This window comes from Anastrepha ludens, chromosome 6, assembly GCF_028408465.1.
Source record: "Anastrepha ludens isolate Willacy chromosome 6, idAnaLude1.1, whole genome shotgun sequence".
NCBI lineage: Eukaryota > Metazoa > Arthropoda > Insecta > Diptera > Tephritidae > Anastrepha > Anastrepha ludens.
Genome location: NC_071502.1, coordinates 46578062 through 46602621, shown reverse-complemented (window position 1 = coordinate 46602621; position 24560 = coordinate 46578062). Strand labels below are relative to the sequence as shown.

General features: G+C 35.9%; 3 protein-coding genes across 5 annotated transcripts in view; all 3 read left to right on the top strand.

Moving 5' to 3' along the window:
- Positions 1 to 15: 15 nt before the first annotated feature.
- On the top strand, positions 16 to 1678 carry LOC128866962 (ATPase ASNA1 homolog). Its single transcript, XM_054108035.1, has 6 exons — positions 16 to 282; positions 360 to 477; positions 536 to 717; positions 779 to 1037; positions 1106 to 1282; positions 1350 to 1678. The coding sequence occupies exons 1-6, from the start codon at positions 170 to 172 to the stop codon at positions 1494 to 1496; spliced, it is 996 nt and encodes a 331-aa protein (XP_053964010.1). The 5' UTR covers positions 16 to 169; the 3' UTR covers positions 1497 to 1678.
- A 303-nt stretch (positions 1679 to 1981) lies between these two features.
- On the top strand, positions 1982 to 3004 carry LOC128866963 (uncharacterized). The gene has a single exon (XM_054108036.1). It carries the CDS (start codon positions 2144 to 2146, stop codon positions 2615 to 2617), a length of 474 nt encoding a protein of 157 aa, XP_053964011.1. The 5' UTR covers positions 1982 to 2143; the 3' UTR covers positions 2618 to 3004.
- A 14326-nt stretch (positions 3005 to 17330) lies between these two features.
- LOC128867439 (ras-related protein Rab-3) overlaps positions 17331 to 24560 on the top strand; it is a 74308-nt gene continuing 67078 nt past the window's right edge. For all 3 annotated transcript variants that reach the window (XM_054108641.1, XM_054108640.1, XM_054108639.1), the window contains exon 1: positions 17331 to 18306. The gene's annotated coding sequence lies outside the window, so the exon portion shown is untranslated. The remainder of the gene's footprint in view (positions 18307 to 24560) is intronic.

Genomic DNA, 24560 nt, shown 5'->3' with positions numbered 1-24560 from the left:
ACGTGTAACACAAAGAAGCTAGAAATTGAAAAACAAATTGACAACTTAAATTGTCCGACCAAAACTCATCATATTCATAGTGCTCTTTCGTGTAAAATTAGCGCTGAAATTTATTTAGCACATATTATTTTTTATTCACAAGCAAATTTGTATACATAATAAATTTAAAATGGGTGATGATTTCGAACCAATGGAGCCTAGCTTGCGCAACATCGTCGATCAAACGTCACTGAAATGGATTTTTGTAGGAGGAAAGGGAGGTGTGGGTAAAACGACGTGCAGGTAAGTTATGGAAGTGACTGTGATAAAACCAATGAATAAATCGCCATAAAAAATGTTCTCTAATATTCGATAAATAGTTGCAGTCTTGCGGTACAAATGTCCAAAGTGCGGGAATCGGTGTTAATCATTTCCACAGATCCCGCACATAATATTTCAGATGCATTCGATCAGAAATTCACAAAAGTGCCAACAAAGGTAAGTGCGAACAAAAATTGTTGCTAATTTCAAATGTGAAACAAATTTTCGTACATAGGTTAATGGCTTCACAAATTTATATGCAATGGAAATTGATCCAAATGCTGGACTCAACGAATTGCCGGATGAGTATTTTGAGGGCGAAAATGAAGGACTGCACTTAAGCAAAGGTGTGCTACATGAAGTTATCAATGCACTTCCAGGCATAGATGAAGCAATGAGTTATGCGGAAGTAATGAAGTGCGTACAGTAAAATAAATGTTTCATATAAAAATATTTTATTATCAATTATTTATTTCAGACTTGTCAAAGCAATGAACTTTTCGGTGGTAATTTTTGATACAGCGCCAACGGGGCACACACTACGTCTACTCTCCTTTCCGCAGGTCGTTGAGAAGGGTTTGGGCAAATTATTGCGATTGAAAATGAAAATAGCGCCATTCATCTCACAATTCGGCAACATCCTAGGCATGTCAGACTTTAATGCAGACTCTTTAACGCAAAAGCTCGATGAAATGCTAAAAGTTATAAGACAAGTTAATGAACAATTTAGAAATCCGGTAGGCATTTTTTAATTTTCAGTCATATTAATTTAATGACATACCCCTACATATATTTGTTATTACAGGATCAAGCCACTTTCGTTTGCGTTTGTATCGCTGAATTCCTTTCGCTATACGAAACTGAACGTCTTGTACAGGAGCTGACTAAATGTGGGATAGACACACACAACATCATAGTCAATCAGTTGCTATTCAAGAAACAAAACCAAGAACCATGCGCCATGTGCGCGTCACGATATAAGGCATGCCATGCAATTTCGAATACAGTTAAAAGCATGAATTAATAATTTTATAACTTTTATATTTTAGATACAAGAAAAATACCTTGACCAAATTGCTGATCTCTATGAAGATTTCCACGTTACAAAATTACCATTGCTCGAGAAGGAAGTTCGTGGTGTTGAAAATATTAAAAACTTTTCTGAAAACCTGGTAAAACCTTATAGTCCGAATTGATTTCAAGATCAACAACTAATGTATGTCCCGGTATGCAAGCAACGAAGTTCAGATTTTGAGTGCATTTGAATTTATCACAAAGTATAAGGATAATAAAAATGTTCGCTGATCACAACTGTATTCCAAACTATATATGTAGTACTTTGATATTCTCAGCAATAAACTTTAAAATGAATCCGCAATGTAAAATGTTTTATCTGGGGTATGCAGCTAGTTACATTTCTATGCATTCGTTTTCAATGCAACAAACGAACTGTCGGATTTTAATAGTAAAGCGAGTAGTATAGGCATTGTTTAGTTAAAAGAATGTGCTGGCTGTTTTAAGGAAAAAAAAAACAGTAAACTTTTGTGCAGGGTTAATTTAAGTTCTAACACAATTTCTTTGTGATCCGATTACTTATCCGGAACCGACACTTGCACAACACTGGTGAGAACAAAAATACAAATGACGCCTATCGGTGGCACTTCTCTCTTTTATATAACATGAAAATGACATTTGTGTAAATTCACCGGCGGTAGACGAACTTACGAAATTATCGCCCTTCCAGTCACAAATATTGCATTTTAGTGCTCTGCTAAAAGTACATTGTACGGTCAGTCAACTTTAAATAAATTTGACGCAATAAGAATATCAGCTGCATACAACAATGGCCAGCGAAGGAGCTAGTAACAAAAATGCAGTTTGTACACTGTGTGATAAGGTGGGACTTAAACCATTCACCAAGGAAAACGTTTTTTACTACTACATACCACTACATGGCGTTATATCCCACTCTGCACTCGCCGTAAACGTAATGAATCCCGGTTTTATTTCTAAGGTACTGCCCAAAAAGGATTTGACAAATGTGCTTTTACTAAGCTCAATAGCCGGTTCGGCGTTCTACATATACGGACGGCCACATTTACAAGCTGTGCCAAATTCACGTCGTGGTCTTTACGCCATTCTGGGTGGCACACTCTTCAGCATGGGTTCAGTGCTCGCTTGGGCTTTGATGAGATCGGCGCTGCCTAGAGATAATGCAGCCGTTGCGACCATTGCCGGTTTGGCTTCCGGAGCATTGTTGGTAAAGCTTAGCACTGACTATTTTACTGAGTGCGACAAACTGGTAGCAAAGAATTAAATAGATGATACATCGAGAGTGAACATGTTGTTGGCGGTGCTAATTCTTTATAAGGGATAAAATCTAATTTTAGTAATCTTTCATCTCTTTTTTTAATGCAGCAAGTAAAGGTCAATACACTGGCTGGAAGTTTCAGTTGCAGTTAAGTATGTGAAATACAGTGCTACACACATCGACAGACAACTCGTTTTTTATATTTAGATAGAGTTGCTGTCTTGGAAAATTATTTTTAATTTTAAACATAATACATATATTTAGGATTTGAATCAAGTGGAAATAAAGTTAAAAGTTAATGTAGCTGCTGAAAAACTTCTAGGATGTATTGCATGTAATGTATACAAAATACTTTGAAATAAATGCCAAGTCTTGTTACTGAAACGAATAGAATCAATGTTTTTTATTTAATTCTAATTGTTGTAAACTTCACTGCCGCTACCTTTGAACGTAAAGAACTCTGTTCTGCCGCTTTTATGGACATACAACAGGCATTTAATAAAGTTTGGCATTAAGGCCTTTATATAAGTTAATCTAATTCTTATATCTGATTCTCAAATTAAGTGAAAGATCATTTTATGTAATAGTAAATGACTACTGACCTCACCGGCAATCAATAATACATAAAAGTCAAATTGTAACCTGGTTATTTAATTTGCTTATAATTATTAAAATAGATTGCAATAAAATTAACAATAAAAAAATTCTAATTGTAAAAAGTTCGGAGTGTTTTTTTTTAGTAGGATGCGAAAACTTATATTTCTATGGTCAACACCTTTTCATACCTATGAGCTGGTGTTTGGGTGCCATGCCCCGAGTGGGCCTTTGGTTAGTTTCACACACATCTGCATATCTATAAAGCATCAATAATTCGTCCCCTTAGTATACCAATAGCCTATGTGCTCATAGGCTATTATTTTTTTATTGAATATTTGGATTCTCCATCGTCGATTTTATATGTGGTCAAAATTTTGTCAAATTCTAGTTCCACAAAGTGGGTCAAAACGTCAGTCAGAAAATAATAAATATTTACAGACATAACGAGATTTGAGTGAGAGCTACTTTCGACAAAAAGTTTGAAATTCATTTTCTCAAAACATCAAAAAATTTATAGGCTATTTTAATACTAAGGGGACGAATTCATTCACTTACCAGGGTGTTTTTGCTATCAAAAAGATTTTAGTAAAAACTATGTATCTGCCGTTTACAAATTAGAGAAACATCTTTCTTTAGCCCCTTGCGAGGGCCATTATGATATATTGTTTTTGATATGTATGGGCGTAGAAGTCTTGACGTAACACCCAGTATAACCTTACGGACTTACTAACATCCGCCAATAGAAGTACTCTCAGAAGTAATATCGACAGAAAAACAAAGCAGAGAAGTTGGACAGTAGAGTTTACGATTTCAATTCGGGTCGACCGGTCATAAATATTAAATCACTGAAGTTAAAAGTAAAAATAAATTAAACTATTTAAAACTAAGTGACTATAAAACTACTTAATGTAGCCTTCAAACTAATCTTATGCAGCTACCTAAACCTGCATATGTGATCTTATATTTATATCTACATATGTATATATGATACTATTATGTACTCTCAAATCTACGCCTGTTGAAATGAATTATAAATAATTGTAATAATAAAATATTAGTAATTATAATAAAATATATGTATGCACATATATATAAACTTTTTCATGGTAGAAACACACTCAGAGGTTTGCCATTGCTTAGAAAAATCGTTTTCTATCATTTGGTGTTTCATGCACGGTGATTCGAATCTGTGCACTTCCGAAAGATAGTCACACACCAATCTCTTCGGTTACGGCGGCCGAAATTAAACAATGTTTATTTTACTTCCACAAAGTGTCGTCTTAAGCGGAACCTAAAATTGTGGGAAATAAAACTGTACAAGTGAAGTCAATTTGATAAAATAAATACATACGTACATATGTATGTAGATATATAAAATTTAACCTGTTCAAAGGGATTAATAATATGTTATTAACAACGCCATTAAAAAGAAAATAATAATTCGAGTAGGTAGAGGTGCAGAGCGTACAGTACTTTTATAGGAATATAATTTGTGGTTAATTTCTAAATTACAAAAGGGAGTATTGACCGGCGTAGAACTCAACTGTATCCAAAAGTCACAGCAACAAGTCACATAAATAAGCGGAGTTAAACAACTGTTCAAGGTATCGCAACATCATATAAAAAGTGCGCAAAATTAATCACCATATCGGAAGATATTTAATTTTCGCAAATGGTGTCGTACATTCATCATAATTGACGCTTGCGAACTAGACAGCTGCAGTTTACAATCAGACATTCGGGTTTACCGTTATATGAATTAAATCAAAACATACAACACTAAGACACTTTGACATAACATCAATTCACAATGATATATATCAACTAACTGGGCTTGCTCATTCACTGAACGTACATACTCGCTGCGCATGCTGCAGTGTTGCCAGAGAACTTTCGAGGAATAATTACGAAACAAATATTACTATTAAAAGCACATTCACATACGGCAATCAGCTGTTAATATTTGAAAGATTTTGCTTTGGTGGAATATCTTGGAGTTTTTGGTTGGAATTATTATTCTTAACTAGAAGAAAAGACAAGGAGAAAGAAAGCTAATTTAATTATGCAATTGGCTGCTAGTAATAAACAGTTGGAGGAAATCCGTCGACGATTACTGAGCTTTCAAAAATTATGGCAGCAATACGCGTGAGTATTCGATCTTACATTTTAAAATAAGTAATTAGAGGGCAAAGCGTTTATGGGCACACACTTTTTTCTGTTATATGAATGCATAATTAATAACACCCAACAAAAATTGTATTAGAATTATGTCTACAAACCTGTTTTCTTTGCCTGCGTTAATTTTATTTAGTTTTTACTTTGGCGTTTCTCCTTACATTCGTAATAATAATTATCAATAGTTCAGGGTTGTATGTAAAAAAGTGTGGTTATAATCTAGGATTATTTTATAATGTCAGATTTAGGGAGAACAATTTTGTATGGGTAATCCCGCTTTTTAATTACGGATTGGGAGCTAAGCATGAAAAAGTAGATAATCTACTTATACGTTAATGTATTTTGAGTGTTTTTAGTGCAATCGAATTTTTGAAGATTTTCGAGCCAAGAATTTTATAATACCCGTAATGTAGGCGCCATACTACAAATGACAACACCACAAGTAGGTAGGTAGGTAGGTGGGGTGGCTGTCGCAATGACACACTTAGACCTTTCATAGGTCTATGTGATACCACTGGAACTTATCCTAAACCATCCGGTGGCTTTAATAAACGAGCAAAGCATCGTTAGTTTGAGATGCGTTATGCCCGCTACATCAGTTAAAAATGCCATATCAAGAGAGCGGAGCCTCCTTGTAGTTAAGCTTTTGCACTCACATAAAAGGTGTCTGACTGTTTGCTCTTTTTCTGTATTAAGACAGCTTCTACAGAAATCGAAGAACGGGAGTCCGAACCTTCTAGCGTGACTGCCTATTAGACAATGACCAGGTAATAAACACCCCTATCATTTTTCTTATAGCACAAGTAACTCGCATCAGAATTTTGATTTTGTGTCATCACGAATTTTCCAAATGTTTTTCCAATTCAAAGTCAGCGTATATATGCATAATTTGTGCGTTCAATAAGGGCCTTTTTGTAAAATTTGGATTTTTAGTAAGTCCACTTTGCAAAATGTTTATCAGAACCTGACGGTCCCTGACGGTGTTCAAGTATTGCGACAATTCCGTTCCTTGTACTAATATCCCTGTAAGTAGTCGGTGTTCTGAACGAAATAGTACCAATAGATTTGTGAGGCATCATCCATAAAATAGGAAATAGTGATTAAAAATTAATTGAAAATTAAACAAAACTAAGGTTTTTTTACAGGTTGGACCATATAGCGTTTGCTTTTTGAACCACCTGTTTTTTTGTGAATGGTAGCAGAAATGACATGTCAAATGTGTTCATAATTTACTTAAATTATTAAAATAAAAAAATAAAAAAAAAAATTAAATTGACATTTTCGAAATGGGACACTATACGCTTGAACAAAATTAGGAAATATTGAAAACCTATTTCCAAAGAGGTGAGTCTTTTATTCAAACTGTGAGAAATTTAAAAAAAAAATAAAAAAATAAAATTTGCCAACAAGACAGTTTGTGGATCAATTTGTTAATCGTGTTCATGAAAGTGGATCGTTAATGGATAAAACAACACGTGAACGTGCTCCTACGTGCGTACACCCGAAAAACATTGCTGCTGAAGCCGAAAATGTGCGTGAACATCCAACAACCTCAACTCCTCATCGTTCTCAAGAATTGAACATTTCACGCACTTCTTTGAGGAGAATTTTGCATAAAGACCTCGGTATGAAGGCTTACAAAGTTCAATTGGTGCAAGAACTGAAGCCTAATGACCATCCAATGCGTTTTCGGTTCGCGTTACCGTGACATGCTCAACGAGTTATTTCAAAAAATTGAAGAGGATGACATGGACGTCATTTGGTTTCAACAGGACGGTGCAACTTGTCACACTGCCAAAGTTACACTCGAACTTTTGGCTACCGTTTTTGAAAACCGAATAATCAGCCGAAATTCCGATATCAATTGGCCGCCTCGGAGCTGTGATTTAAGCCCGTTGGACTATTTTTTGTGGTAAGCCGTTAAGGTCAAATGCAATGCGAACCATCCAGAGACGATTGATGCTTTAAAACACGAAATCGAAGTTGCCATTCATGAAATTGAAGCCTAAACAATCGAAAATGTGCTTAAAATTGGGTTGATCGAATGGCCTACTGTAAAGCCAGTCGTGGCAGTCATTTGAACGATATTATTTTTCATTCATAAATGACAATGTGCAATCTTCAAAATAAAAAAAAAGTTTGGAAAAATATTGATTAGTTTTTTTTTTAATTCTACATGACCCTCCCTATACATACCTATCCAGCTCTTGTAGACCATTTATTTTTATAGTTGCTTATCTTTAAAAATTCGAACACAAATTTACACACAACTAAAACGCCTATACAGTGCAGGCAAACAATTAAAAAGGCAATGGAAATTACTTTTATTCAATTCAAAATAAAAAATGTGTGAAAATAATACAAAATTAAGAAATTTACTTTTGCTGGATGGTCCCGAAACGAATCGCAAGCTGCCAGTATCTGACTTGCAGGTATTTTGGTCCACTCGCATATTTCAGTTTGCACGTTATTGGATTTTTTGATATGACTAAGCTCTTTGTGTTTTCAATTGATACCTCCATATTAAATATTTTTGCAGTGACTACTTTGAAAATAATTGACACTTGGTGTTGTACGAATGAGCTATCAGCAAAGCTATCAGCACCAAGACTGGCATTGTCCGCTTCACCAGAAGGATGAAGCTTGATGGACCCGTTCTACCCAAGCTAAAAGGAGTCACAATCCAGCTATCCAAGGAAATTAAATATCTTGGAGTAATTTTCGATAGTAAACTCCTCTGGAAATCACACGTTGAAACAAATACATCCAAAGCACTGACAGCATTCTGGTAGTGCAAGGGTGTTTTTGGAAAAACGTGGGTCTTTCTCCTAGCAAGGTCCTATGGATCTACACGGCTATGATAAGACCTATTATCACCTACCCTCGTGGGAGTTAAGAGGACCTTATCGAGACTACAACGCACTGTGGCCATTTGTTGCGTCGGAGTTTTACCGAATACTTCAGGACCGGCATTAGAAGCTCTGATTAGATTACCACCACTTGATGTTTTCATCCAAGGAGAGGCCTTGAAGGACATCTGCAGGCTGAAACACAAGGGGAATTGGTACGGCCCCTGACCGGCTTTGGACAATAGAGTAGGCATGGACTTCGATCCAACGACCCTTGCCATGCCCCTTGACTCCATGCCATCCAGGTGCTTGGAGAGGCTCAACTGTGGTCAAACTCAGAAAATGAGCCCGGCAAACACTGTTTTCGCATTTTCACGGATGGTTCTAGCACCGAGCACGGTTCCGGCACTCCGGACAAAACTGCACTTTGCTCTTGAAATGCATGCATCTTATATGCTATGCAAGAAGCGATGAACTTTTTTGTGGAAAACAGATGGAGAGGCAGATCTATATGCGTCTGCAGTGACAGCCAAGCTGCACTCATGGCCTTAGATAGCCCTCCAACCACTTCAAGGGTAGACGAGTCCTGTAAATCCAGGCTGAACTATGTCGGTAGACATAATAGCCTGATGCTAACATCGCGGGAAACGAGATCTCTGACTCTTTAGCCACAATAGGTCCTGAGGCCAACTTCCTTGGCCCGGAGCCTGTTTTGCCACTTCCTTCTGCAGCCATCAAAGCCACTGTTAGCAAACGGGTAGCTCTAGCCCACAACCGAGCTTGGCAGGCTGAGAGAGACTGCAGGTGGACAAAACTGATATTACCTGTCATGTCCGAAAGACTGTCGCAGTTCCCCTAGTCACTAAGCAGAGGGAACTGTAAGAGGCTGGTTGGACTGATGACGGGCCACTTTCTATGGGCAAAGCACATGGAAAAGGTGGGCCTTTCAGACAGTGCACTCTGCCCAGCATGTGGAGAGAAGAATGAGACGGCGGACCACTTTCTATGCGTCTGCCCCGCCTTCGCTCGAATCGGGCTTGAGGTCATTAGCACTGATGGGCTAAGAAGCGACCACCTTGTCTCCCTGGAACTACAAGATCTACTCAGATTTGTTCGGAGGTCGAGTAGATTTATAGAAAATTAAAAAGGAAATCCGAGTGCAGTACAATGGATTTAATTGTGTCTGAGTGCTGTACTTGCTAGTCTGTCTCGAGAAAAATAAAAAATAAAAATTATAAGAAAATCTTAGATTTACATGAAAAAGTTTTTTTTAAAGCTCCTCGGCAGGCAATGACAAACCTCCGAGTATATTTCTGCCATGACAAAAAGCTCCTCATAAATAAAAAATAGTTTAAAAAAACTGCTTGATATAGTAAATTTTACAATCATTCTATTGGCTGTACCTATGTACAGAGGGTTATGAAAGTGAAGCAAAATGCATCCCACGCTTTTAACTCTAATTTGAATTACTCTATTTGTATCTTAATTTTTGTTATAATTCTGTTCTGAGGTAGTTGACTATGACTGATCGTTCGATTTGCTATTACTTCATTATAGGTCTCTTTGTCATTAAAATTTATTTTCTACTTTTTAGTTCGATTAGCAATAAAAGTGTGTTTTTTAGTTTTTTTAAACTATTTTTTGTTTATTATGAATGGAAATTATTGTTATCATTGCAGTTAGTGAATAAATTATTCGATATATTCGTGTTATATTTAATTCCTTTCTTATCGACTGTGAGTCTAAAGCTATGCAGTTATCGGCCGTGATAAAGAAGTAATCGGGATGAAGAACTTATTTCGTGGAGGGAGCCTGAGAAACTGATTTACAAGAATAAAAAAAGATTTTTTCATTTTACAACCAAATTCACCTTACTTTTTGCCCACAGGTAAAAAAAGAAAATATTAATCCTGGCAATCCTAATAAGGATAATGGAAAACTTTTATCAAATTATTGCATTGTCATCGGTCCTTGATAGGTGTGCAAAATTTCAAGTCGATCAGATGTTTAGAAGCCAGTGAAAATTAAGCTCAAAGATTCCGTTACATACATACATACATACAACCCGACCTAATAAAAGTGTGTTAAAAATATCTGTCGTTCGGAGTCGACTTAAAACTGCAGGTTTCTACATTTGTGGAATAACATCAAGACGCACACCACAAATAGGAGGAGGAGCTCGGCTATACGCGCCAATTATATATATATGTATATATAAACAGAATCTTAACCACATACACACAAACATCTGTACATACATATATTTGAATAAGAACTCTGTCTGATTTCCTTTTCCACTTTAACTTTGATTGAAACCCTTCAGTTCAGATCTTCAATGTAATTCATCATCAATACTGCATCAGTAAAATTGTAACGCCTTCGCATCAAATATATTTATTTATATATAGTGTACATACAGTGGGTGGTCAAGTAATTAGCACACTTCCAAGAATTACTATTTTACATTTTATTTATTAGAATTGTTTCTTTAGCCAAATGAACAAAACTCTTGTTGATTATAGATTAAGACTACTTAAATAAGCACAAATAGGCTAAAAATAATCGTGAGTACCAACAAGGCAAGAAAAGGGTGCAGATCATAAAAATCGTTTAACTTAAATAGGTCTCTAGTTAAAGAAGCCAATTTGACATAATTGCACATTGGAATTCCAACAGAGTAGGGCAATAAACTGAATTATTAAGAAGACGAACTATAAAATGGCAAGGTAAACCTACTGAGGTTTTAAGGCGATCCAGGTTCTCCGAAGTTGAACGAATGTAGTGAAAAAGTAGAAGCATGAGGCCCGTAAAAGAATTGCAGCGGTATAGCGGGTAATGGATTGACGAGTGGTGATCAGCTGATCTACTCCCGTCGGAAATTTGGTTAAACACAATTGCGACAGGCTGGTTTTCAGCTGACATTTTGTGGTTACAGTAAAATTAATTTTAAAGTAAAATCTTTTCGTCTGTTGTAGTTGTGAACCAACTCGGTAAAGCTCATTAGCACAAAAAAAAAAAAAATCTTTCTAAATTATTGATAATTTGCAGAGTTTCTTGTGCAAATCGAATATTATTTGCCGCCGAAGCCGTGAATACCGTTCGGAATTCGGAGTACGTTGGGTCGGATCTCCGTGAAATACCAAAATAAAGAAAAGTGTTTTCTAATCGTCCCGCGGCAGAAATACATTCTGCCATGAAAAAGCTCCTCACAAAAAACCATTTACCGTTCGGAATCGGCTTAAAACTGTAGGTCCCTCCATTTGTGAAACAACATTAAGACGCACGCCACAAATAGGAGGAGGAGGTCAAACACCCAAAAAGGGAGTAAGCGCCAATTATATATGTATATATATTATATATTTGCCGTAAAAATAACTGCCGACAAGAAATCTGTCCCCGCCGGAGTTCAATGTAATTTAGTGCTATTAAATGTGTTCTAATTTTGACAGCGGGTACCCATCAACCTGTTACCCACTGTCTGTTGAAATTCTGTTTAAGCGGTGATACGGTTTTTAAATGAAGGCTGTGTAATCAAGTCTAGATCTTATGAGAGAGGTGCATGAAATCTTCAGAGTAATCGAGTAATATAGGCAGTTATGCCGGAAAAAAGCTAGCATTGCTCAATATTGCGAAACAATCTAATTGATGTGTGTGATGAAGCTTAGTTTCGTAGTAAAACATAGTCTTAAATCATTAAATTCAGTGACACTATTTAGAGAGCGCTCGAAGTATGATAACTCGGGAACAAACTTTCGAGTAAAAGTAGCTTGAAGAATAAAGGCATCATATACATACTAGGTTGGTCAATAAGTTTTCCGGCTCGGCAAGAAAAACACATTTTTATGGTTCGAAATTCACTTTAGTTTCACTGAACATCAGTAAAGTTCTTCAAATGAGATTCCAATTTATCAATTTCATCCCTGAAGTGAGAATCTAGAAGGGCTACAAAATACGCTTCCACAGCTGTTGTGACCTCATCATGTGCTGAAAAATGCTTTCCACGCATGATTTTTTTTTTTTTCAGAAGAAGCTAGGGGTAAAAACTGGTGAGTACGGTGGATGCTCCAACAATTTGAACTTTAATTCATTGTTAAAATGGTCTTGTGAGACGGAGCATTGCCGTGAAGAAAAATAATTTTTTCTGGCAAACTGGATCTTTTTTCACGACTTTTTTCCTTCAGCTGGTCTAATAGCTTACAATATTATTTCGAATTTATTGTTTTACCAGATTGCATCTACAAACAAAATTTCTTTCGCTTCCCAAAAAACTAATGTTTAAAATTCGTGGCCGATTTCTGGACTTCTGGACACGAATTCATTTTGACGCTGAAGAACCAGTTTAACACCACTCTTTAGCCTCTTGTTTTGATTTAGAATCATGGTAATATAATCAAGTCTCATCCATAAAGATGAATCGTCGCACAAAATCCACTTTATCCTTTCGAAAACGCTCTAAATATTGATGCTGGTACTGAAAAAGATGCATTCAATCGTGTTTTTGATCCATTGTTAGCAAATGCGGCACCCATTGTGCTCACAGCTTTCGGCAGCTCAATACTTTAGCCAAAATATTTCTTACACTGCCCAATGAGATGCCTAGAACTTTTCTAAATCACTTTCAGCCACTCGATGATTTTCCAATATCCTGTATTTCTGATGTTGTTACTGTTTTTCGACGTACTTGACGTGGGTGGTCTTCAGGGCTTGTATGATCACATTTGAATTCAGCAACCCATCTTCCTACTGTACTAATTGATGGCGAAAAGTCCTTATACACTTTGAACGTTCGTTATTAAAATTTTCTTTGCTTTTAAGCCTTCCAAAAATAAAAATTTAGTCACTGCACGATACTTGATTTTTTACATTCTAGACAATACTGTGGCATGTCGATACTAATGGCTTGTAAACAAAGAATGGATTGACAAATTGAAATGAAACTTTACATACGTCCAAAAAACAATATTAGGCTTGTAGAAACACACTCTCTTAGTAATAAGAAGCTTTCAAATTCCAAAGATTTTTACTGGGTACAATTAAAGTTAATTATAACGGAAATTTTAATACAAATGAATATTTTGGGGCCTTTCGAAATAATGAGATTTCCTTCGACTCTTACCATGACTAGTTAACAATCCAAATCTCTATCCGGTTGAGAATGTGTGATCGTGTTAAAACCATTGATTTACTTTGTAGTATGCAACAATGTATTATTTGAGGGACCATTTGTATATTTTGGAAATGGAGGTGTAAAATATTGATATTGGTATTGCTAAAATAAAATAAAAATAATATCTTAAAAACGAACATAATTTTATTTAAGTCTTAAAAATATGTTTAAAAATGCCTATCATTCACAGCGTGCTAATTGCTTGACCACTCACTGTCTGCTTGCGAAAGTATACACATTAAAATAAATATATAAATTTATTCGTTTAGGCCCGCAAACAGTGTGGGCGTAGAGGATACAATATATTTACTCAAAGTAAGTACACACACATTTAGAAAATTATATAACTTAAAACCTGAAAATTGTATACACTTTTGATACCATGCGCACTCACGTATATTTACAAGTACAATAACAATATAGTACAGGCACTTGAAGGAACTTTTTGTTTACCTTTGTAACCAAATGTGGCACTTTTTATTCGCACAAAAAAAGGACTGATTTCACACTCTAATTCGCTGTTTGAGAAAGGCTGCCCAAAGAGGTAGCCAGAGAAGAGCAGAGCGGAACGTGAAAATCCGGTGTGAAGTGTTGTAGGACATTTGACAGCCTTTTGATGACGGTTGTCAAATATGAGCCGACCATAAGTGCATACTAACTTAAATGTTTGCACGTTTTATTTATCATTACATACAAATGTATGCTTTAGTAGATATGTAAAGCCTACTATAAGTCGTCGAACGTTGGTGCGATGAATGCGAAAATCAATTAATGGCGCGTAAGATAAGTGAACGCAGTATTTGTGTACTTGTCCATAAATATATGTACACATATATATTGATATGTATATCTTACCCTCACGTACATATTATACATGCCTATCGTTATATTGGCATGTGTTACGTGTGTGTATGCGTTGACTTGTCGTACGCACGCTGTAATATGGTATACTTGTCAGACAGACTGGGAGACGCACGAAGTTTACTTGTCATTTGCAGGCAACATTTAGTAACGATTGAAGCGAGAATTTACGCATATTTTGCCATATTGTGTGTGGGCGTTAAAATAGCAGTTAGGTGCAGAGAGAGAGAGAGGTGAGAGTGAGCGATGAAAGTTGAGAATGGGAATTAGAGGAAGAGTGAGAGTGAGAGCGAATCGCACGAATTGATAAGAAGTAGCGTTAGTGGGAGTAACAGTCGCACACAATCATGCATGTAAAAGTTTTTTAAATGATGGTGCATACCTACTTACATATATATGTATATCTCCAGATAAAAGTAAAAATTGCAGTAACTTATTGACTTGCGTACGTACAGTGTTCTGATGAAATAAACGAAGTGTGCACCGGATGGTCATTCATACGAGGTTTGTTCAAAAATGTGGCTTTTTACGAGCTATGGCCATTCGATTCTAATTTTTTTTTTGAAAAAACAAAATAAATTACATATTTTAAATAAAAAATGTTACTATTAAAATATATAATAATAAATAGATAAAAAATAAAAAATTGTTATTAAAAAAGTTATTAATGCTATCCCAAAATTTGTTCGATAAATTCCTATGGGCAAAATTCACTTTCCATGAAATTTTATTAATTTATTTATTTATTCATTATCAAGAAGTTAAGAAAACATAATTTCAGTCCGACAACTAAAACTAAATAATGAAAATATATATACACAATTCAATTACAAACTTACGTCTAAATAAAATACGTATACAAGCTTACCTCTAGCTAACTAATAGAAAGAGTTCAATAGTACAGAAAATTCTTTTCTGGAAACATTTCAAAAAGCGTTTGAATTTGCTGAATGCAAATTACAACCCTAGAGATGTAATCGTTCCGTCCGGTCCTCAATCCTTAGTAGGTCATAGGGCATCAAGAGGTGTATTCATAGTAAAAATAAGCAAAAACATACCAAAATATACTGAAATACCTTATTGTGTTACATAACCTGAAATATAGCAAATACGTCGTTCCCTTAAATTAAATTGTACATATCCATAACACATTTATTTAAAAAAAAAACGCACATTTTAAAGAAAATTTGCCACTCATACAAAGTTCTTTAAGTAATTCAATAAAAATTTGGTATTTTATTTTCTTTAAATGGGCATTTTCGTGCGTTTTTATATCAAAAGCTAGACAACACTGCAGTCGTGAGAGAGAGATTTGACTGCTGAAAGCAGAAGGACACCAACAACAACTGCAATCGCGGGCAATGCAACCAGATATTAAAAAAAGTAAAGCTAAATAAAACTGAGTGAATTATTGAACGAATTTTTTAAAAATGTATATTTTAGAAAATTATAAACATTACTTTTAATTAGAACAGGCTAGAAAGATGTCATGAAGAAAGAACTAAAACTCCGAGACTAAATAACAAAAAAAAAAAATGCTAAATCAAGTTACGAAAATGGTAATAGGGTCATACTGGTGCTAAAACGACGTAGCTCATTGTCAAATTCGCTGAGAGCAAAGTAACGGTACCATGATAAGCGCTATCCTCATTACTCTTTCCATCATGGGGTTCTGCTGCGTTTTTGGTGGAATTGAAAACGAATTATCTACATTTATCTTCTCGTATCGAACCAAACACTCAATTTAAACCTCAGTTATAAATAGGCGATTGACCAGAAGTGGCCAGAATTGCCGAATAAAAAGGAGGCTGAGTTCTATCACAACAACGCCTGCCTGTAAACATCGTTAACAGCGCATGAGAATTTACGAGAGCTTAGATGAGAGGTGCTATCTCATCCATCGTTTAGTTCAGCATAGAAGCGAAGCGATAATCATCTTTTCAAGCATTTGTAAAATTATATGTATAGAACAATTTCAAGTTGCAAATAATGGTTAGAGTTTTTAAATTCAAATGTTTGTTGTTTGCGTTAAAATGGTTATTTGTAAAAGTTTTACAAATGTCGATTGTTTTTTTGGATAAATGCACTTACAAAATTTTTTGTTAAAATTGTTTTTAGAAAAAAATTTTGTTTGCCATTTTTTTCCTAAAGTTTTTCATTAATAAGTGAGAGTAAGCTCAGTATTCCCTGAAAGTTTTCTTGTTTGCGTTAGTTTATTTAAAGTTTTTTAAATGGAAATATTTTAAAATTTTTATAAATACCTTTTTCTTTTAGATTATTCAAGATAAAATAATACAATTTTTTAGGAACTAAAAAAAAATCCTTTTAAATTTATATTTGTTAAAAATTGTTGGGAAAAATTTTTGTTTGCCATTTGTTTTTTTTTTAATTTTTTCGTTAATAACTAAGACTAAGCTCAGAAACCCCTTAAAGTTTTTTTGGTTTACGTTTGTTTGCTTAGATTTTTTTAAATTGAAATATTTTCTTTTCTTTTTAAAATTCTTAAAAATACCATTTTTTAGATTTTTTAGTAAAAAATTTACTAATTTTTTGTTGTTTTCTTTTTTAACTTTTGGGGAACATTTTTTTGCCATTTTTGAAAAACAATTATCTTCGGATTTTTTTCTTATTTTATGCCTAATAGCTGAGACTATGTTCAGTAATCCCTGAAAGTCTCATAGTGAGATTTCTATAACTTTATACTATAACCTTAATCCTATAACCTATAACCAGATACACAGTATTTTCACTGGTTCGCTGTACGAGTTTCAATATAACTTTTCTAAGGTAAGCAAAGTTGATGTAGAATTGAAGTCATTTTGGACACGGTAGAAATGTGTAAATACTTATGTACATTTAGAAATATGTTCGCATATTCGCATTCACACATACATACACAATTTTTTGTGTAAATTGCTCCCATTCATTTCTTGGGAAATGTCAAAAACAATTTAGCGCATGCGTTCGATACAATTCTATGCGCTCATTTGGGAAGCTCACAAATTAACCGTTGCGGCGAGAGGAAAGCTCATAAGCTGTTGGGGATACTTTTTCACGCGTATCATCGATTTTCACAAGCACGAAATACCAAAGCCAGTGCCAGCTTGCAATATAATATCCAACTTCAAACAAGACGGTAAAGTGGGACGACAAGACAAAACCCAGTGGATAGCAAAAAAAAAAAACATAAATTGCGTATACGCACTGCCAAAATTGCAAAGCTGTTTAGTTGAATTTACAAAGGAGGCAGCAAGCTGTGTTCACAATCTTTTCTATACAGACTTTATGCCCCCGGAGGAGAGTCAGAGGAGAGGCACGTTTTCTAGTTGCACTGACAGCTGAACAATTCGCCGCAAGAGAGAAAAGAGAGAAGCAAGAAAAATTAGAAAACACAAACAACAAACGCACAATTCGCCGCTTGACAGCCGCTCAGTGTCTTAGAGTCATCTCAGTAACGGTAGAGCAACGAATTTTTCTTTAGTATCCTTACGGGACATGAAAAACTCAGTAGTCAACGCAAAGGAGGCAACAAACGAGCGAAGAAATAGCAGTGAATAGTTCAATAAAAGTGTTGAGTGTAGAAAAATAGGTGAAATAATTGCGATAAGTTAACGAATTGAGAAAAGAAGTAAATGTGTTTAATAAAAGAATTAGTTTAAATTCCAATTGAAGTAAAAAAAAGTGGGTTCTCGGGTCACTAAACGCGAAATTTGGGTTACTGCGAACAGAAAAGTAACTCTTACATACAAAACAAACAAAAAAGAAACTTAGTATACTCAACTCTATATGTATTAGTGCAGCAGCTGCTAGCGACAAAAAACTAGACGTTGACTATTTGTTGTATGAGTCAATGTGTGTTTCTTAGAATCGAGTCAAATTGTATTGAATTAAGAACATAATCGCGTAAAGCCAGTCAGCCAGCTGCCACTTCCCAACCGCAGACCACAAGCCAATACCAACAATAATAGCAACAACAACCACGAGTATAAGCAGCAGCAGCTAGCAGCAAATAGGCCAGCTGTAAACGCAGCAATACAACGTTAAAGGTATAGTAGATTGGTTATAGAAATAAATCGCAAAAGCAGGTGCGATTTATTAAAGCAAAACTAGTGTGCAATGAAATCAACGAAACACAATGAGACAGACAGAAAACAGACTAAAAAAATGATTATACGGAATATAATTAAACGTACACATAGACAGCTGAGAAGTGTAGTGGAATTCCAGCGCAGGACAAGAAACGTACACACAACATGCAACACAAATACATAGATGTTTGACGTTATCTAGATATGCATACATACACACAAAGAGAATAGCAGTGATATATTTACAGCTAGCGCAAACACTCATACCACAACAGACCCAACCCAAACCCAGCAATCCAGCCAGCGACCCTGTGACCAACCCACCTGCCTGACTTCCTTTCGCTATTTTTAGATGAAGAAAAAAATTATCGATTTATTTGTAAGTAAGTATCTACATTTGCGTTTGTGGTGTTTTCATGTGTGTGGAGCTGGAGGAAAAGCCAAGTGCACGAAGAAAAAAAGAATTTAGACATCCTTGCAAAAACACTCGCCAGCATACGCATGCAAACATACATACGTAATTGTAGATGTAAGTATGTGTGTGTGCAAATTAATGTTGCGGCAACGCTTGGTTTATTTATTGGAATGCGACGCGGTTAAGTCAGAACGGATGACCAGCGAAAATAAAATGTAGCTGAATATAAACGCTCATATTCTTCTAAGTTTATATGTGCAAAATTTGCATACTCGCACGCTGATGCTTTCAGCACACAGAAACACACCTATACAGACATGCCTACATGTGTGTGGTAATTCCAATTTTCTTCTTCATTCCGTGCTCATAGTCAAGAACTTTGGCATTCAAACGCACACACACACACACGCACACATGACTATAATTAAAATGAAAATTTGTGCGCCTGAAAGTAGGCAATGCAAATATTTGTAATAAAAAAAAGAAGAATAAACGCATAAAATCTAATCTTAGAAAGCAACCAGGCAAAAAATGCGCAGAAATGTATAAAAGTGATTAAGAGTGAGCCTGCAGAGCAGTCAGCATCTTTTGCTGACAAGCGAAACTAAAAAGAACAGCTCTTGCAATCATTTGACGACAAAGAGAGAATATAAGTCACAAACTCTTACTTTTGAATTAAAAATAACTTAATTTCGAAACTCTTATAGTATTTACGAAAATATAAAACTTAATATATAACTCTGCATAAAATCAAATAACGATCCAATTCATTGAGACGCTTTCGCTACTATCAGTGAGCTTAAAAAGAATTTTGATAAGATCACAGTAAACGAAATAAATTATTTAGTTTTGTGTTCCATATGAATCTGTGTATATTACTCTAAGACTTAGTACAGTTATCTGAAAGCTTTTTTATTTTGAATCTCGGTGCATGAAACACCAAATGATAGAAAAAGTGTTTTCCTAATGGCGGTTACCTCTCGGTAGGCAATGGCAAGCTTCCGAGTGTATTTCTGCCATGAAAAAGATTCTCATTGAAAACCATTTGCCGTTTGTAGTCAGCTTAAAGCTGTAGGCCCCTCCATTTGTGGCACAACATCAAGATGCATGCCACAAATAGGAGGAGGAGCTCAGCCAAACACATAACAGAGGTGTACGCGCCAATTATACAGGGTCCGCCATATAACTTTACGGAATTAAAAATGCTATAAAAAAGAAACTACTCAATATTTTTCCGAACTGTTTTTTTTATTTTGAAGTACAAACCTTCCGGTTAATGATGGAACACAACTTCATTCATATGGCTGCCTCGGCTAGCCATGCACCATCCCATACGATCGGTCCAATTTTTCAGCACATTTTCGATTGTAGCGTCAATAAGCAACCCAGTTTCTCTTACGTTTTTCGCAAAGTAACGCACATACGCTTCATTCGGTGCTTTTCTTCTTCCCATTGCCGTACGTAATTTTCGTACACATTCTGCAACATGGCCACGATTTTCAAAGTAATGTCGCAATATTTCCCAGCGTTCTTTGAGCGTATACACAACCATTTTCGTTCAGCGGAAGAATAAAACTAATTTTCTGTCAAATCAGATGACAGCTAAGCGTTACCATTCTTCAAATAATACCTAGTTCAAATCCGTAACGATAGATGGCGGGCCCTTTATATGTATAGATAATATTTGTATAAGCTACATACCCAAATTTTTGTAAAAGATTCTGATTAAAAAGTTTGAAATTTTGATGAAAATTTATCGAAGTTTTAAAGGGTGGTTAAGTTTCAAGGGTCGGTGTTGATTTTGAATAAAATACAATTTTTTTAAGAAATTATTGTAATTTCTCTTTATTATGATAATATTGGTATAGCTCAATTAGGTATGGAATAAAATATCGGCCAAATGGCCGCCGCGGCCTCGGCGGCACACCTCCATCCGATGGTCCAAATTTTCGATGACGCTGAGGCATAATTGAGGTTCTACATATGCCGTTAATGTGCAGAATTATCTCATCTTTTAGCTCTTGAATTGTTGCTGGCTTATCGATGTGCATCTTTTCTTTCAAATAACCCCAAAGGAAGAAGTCCAACGGTGTCGTTGACGTTCAGGTGTGGTTCACATTCAACATCGGCCCTTGAAATTTAACCACCCTTAATCTATCTTCTTCCAAGGGTAAATGAACTAAATCGATGGTCGCCTAAAACCGCTCTTCAAAGAACTAAAAACTGCATTTAAAAGAAAACGTGCACTATAGAAAACGTGTTCGGAAATATGAAAATTTCTCAACTCTTTTACTCTCTTCTGTTGTTAAAGGGGAATCGCACAACTTATTTCTCAGAAAAATGGATCTCCATTTCTTCGTGTGCTATTTGAAAACCCTTTGACCACAGTATAATAGGAAAGTTCTGCGGACTTCATGTAATTTAATTTCCAACCTCGTAGCTGTGTTTACCAGTCATTGAACGATCGACACACACAGAAAAGCTAGGTTTACCATTAGAATCCCCATTGCAAAAGCTGTGGGGACCTTTCACAGAAGGAGACTGTTGAGCACTTTCTCTGTAAATGTCCGAGTTTGGTAGTTAGACGATTGAGGTCACTGGGTGCTCCTTTTTTTGAAAGCCTGGGGTAATGCTACAATCTAAGTCCAATCAATATTCTCCAATATATCAACAGCTATGACTGGCTGTAGATATCTGCTGGTTGGAGGTCTCAAAATGGTATCAAAACGGCTGCTGGGGAGTGCCAGACTGGACCATTTCAACTACTTGTCTACCTACCATCTTCTACTCTTGTACTCATATGCATAGATATAGATATACCCCTAAGTATCTTAATACAAGGCGTCTTTTGAACTTGGAAATAGCCTCGAGATACATTCATTCTGATAAGATCACAAATAAGGGCTGATTAAAAAGAAATGTAAAAAATATTTTTACCAATCAAAAAGCTTTCTTTCTTCATAAAATGACAAAGCGAACACGAACTCGTTTCGGAGCCGAAGAAGCAGGTTTACATCACTCTGTAGCCTCTGATTTTGATTTTAGAATTAGCTTGATAGACCCAAGGCTTCAAGGCTTGCACGGGCGCGTTTAAATTCAGCAACCCATATTTCTGCTATACTAATTGATGACGATAAGTTCTTAAACACTTTTAAAATTCTTTCATAAATTTACTTTGCTTTTAAACCACCCAAAAGTAAAAATGCAACCACTGCTTGATTTTTTCTATCGTAGAAAATACTGTGACGCGTCGATACCAAATGACTTGTAAACAAAGAATGAATTGACAGATTGAAATGAAACTTCACATAAGTTCAAATGAAGAGGGTACCTACACAAAAGAAATTTAGCTTAGTAGAAACGCCCTTTTTTATCAAACTCGTAATACTCATTGAACAACATAGTATTATGAATACGAAATTGAAACGAGGCTGAAGCTAAATGTTTAACCCCAAGGCTCGGTCTAAACCTTCCGACTTCTACTCAGAACTCAAGTTTACTTTTGTGCATAATGACTACAAATGACTGAATACAAATTTAAAGAGTCGTTTCCTTGAAAAAAAATTCATTTGGTTGGACATCCCTGAGACCCAAGTAATAAGCAAACCCTACGCGAATAGTGTCTTAGATTCTCTAGTGTGTAGCTGCAAGATTTTCATCTGATTGAAATGCTTGTAGTTGAGTTCTTAATCATTTGCTATCAGACTTATATTCTCCTCTCACACATTCTGTTTAAACATAGCTTTTAGAGAAAATAGTAAAAGGTGGCCATACATAGGTATGTGTTCCAAGGGTCTGACGAGGTTAATAAAAATTTGAAACTGAAATTTGAAAAGGCCGAGTCAAGGAGCACCAGGAGATTTGGTGGCTGCTAAAACACTCAGGCTAAAGAGGCCATTGTATTAAAAGCTTTGGAAAGGGGGTAGATAGTCAAGGAGGGAAGGAGAAAAATATCAGAGAAAGAGATAGGAAAGAATAGAGACAGAGATAGAGATAGTTAGTCTTCTTGAGAATTTTCCAGATTCTTTGGTAAATCTGTAAATATCCTCCAGTTTTAGAGAACGAATATTACTCATTCTCATGACATCGGAACCCAATACTCGTAGTCGTGCTCTAGCAAAGGCAGGACACTCACAGAGAAAGTGCTCAGTGCCATCCGCCTCCTCCAAGCATGACAGGCATACCGGGTCCTCGATGATTCCAATGGTGGTCATATGCTGACCCCATGGGTTGTGTCCTGTAATGATGCCGACCATCAACCGAATGTTTTTCCTTCTAAGTTTTAGTAGAAAGTTTGACAGTTTTCTGTTCGGACTTGTCACAAAACACTATGCAGTTCTGCAGCGTTCTAGACCGGATCATCGCTCTTTATGTAGATTGCCTACATAATCGCTGATCCAATTCTTGATTCCTGCGGAACTGATTCCGATTATTGGCTCTGGCCTCTGTGGGGGCACCGCTGATCCACGGTTGGCCAATTCGTCGGCAGTTTCGTTTCCTTGAACACCGGAGTGTCCCAGAACCCATATAAGTACAAGCCTGTTTTGTCTTGCGACAGAATTGAGCTTCTTCTTACATTATTGAACAATCTTTGAGGTTTGCTTCGCGTTCTCCAGGGCCTTCAGTGCAGCCTGACTGTCACTGAAAACCCCAATATGTTTCCCGCTCCATCTACTCTCGATTATCCATTCGGCTACTTTCAGGATGGCAAAAACTTCTGTTTGGAAAACAGTTGCCATTCCCTCCATAGCACGAGGTTAATAACAAAGCCAATTTAGTGGAAGTTTACACCTATTCTACATACTCATATAAGTATCGGGTGTTTTTTAGCTGCATGAAAACTATCGCTATCGATATTTAGAGTAAAGTCGGGTATTGTGGGCACCATTTTACCTTGATATTAATTACAGCCAAAATAATTGTAATGAAAAAGCGATATTTTTTTCTTTCTAACAAATATTGAATTATCCTCACATTTTATTGCAAAATATACCCTAATATAATCGTTTTCGTCTGATAATATAGAAAAACTGAAACCACCTTAAAAGTTGAGGAAAAGAAAAATGGTGGGTACTGGGCCACATTAGCGGGAAAAGTGGGCCACTAGATAAATTCATCAATAATAATAATAATAATCAAAAATAAGAGTTATTAATAAGCCAATGAATTTATTCATACATTTTTTTTTAATATAATTAATGACCTCCTTAATGAGCCAACCATCTTTGAAAAAAAAATATTAATCCTAGGTAAATATAAATCCTTATTTCGTATAGCAGGTGGTGAAAATTTGTGTTTCTCATACTCTTGCCCAAGTTAATCGAAGAACATCGTTACATTTTCTTTTGCGAAACCCATTGCTCTATTAAAACACGTTCCCGTTGGAGAGCGAAAACCAAGCTCATTTTTTGTGCCTGTGCAGGAATTCTTGCAGCCAACCTTTCTCTGCACATTGCTTAAGGACCGAAAATTTGTTTGGCACTTCATTTCTTTCCGCTAATTTAAACGGCAGGAAACGAATAGCGTGTCTTGTGAGGCCGCAAAGTCTTGATTCCATTTCGAATGCATATTTTACAAGGTATTTTTCTGTGGCTTCGTCCAGTATTGGCTTACGTTTAAGTGAGGTTTTTAAAGCAAGCTATCGATTGCATTACTTCTTGCCGTTCTTTGCAATGTAAAGCGCGGCACATCAAAAAACTTAGATGCAAAAAGTGTGCTCATCTCCTCAATCCTAACAGCTACAATGGCTTTTTTATCATTCCGGCGTCCCATTTCCTTATTTTTCCATTTTCGGCAT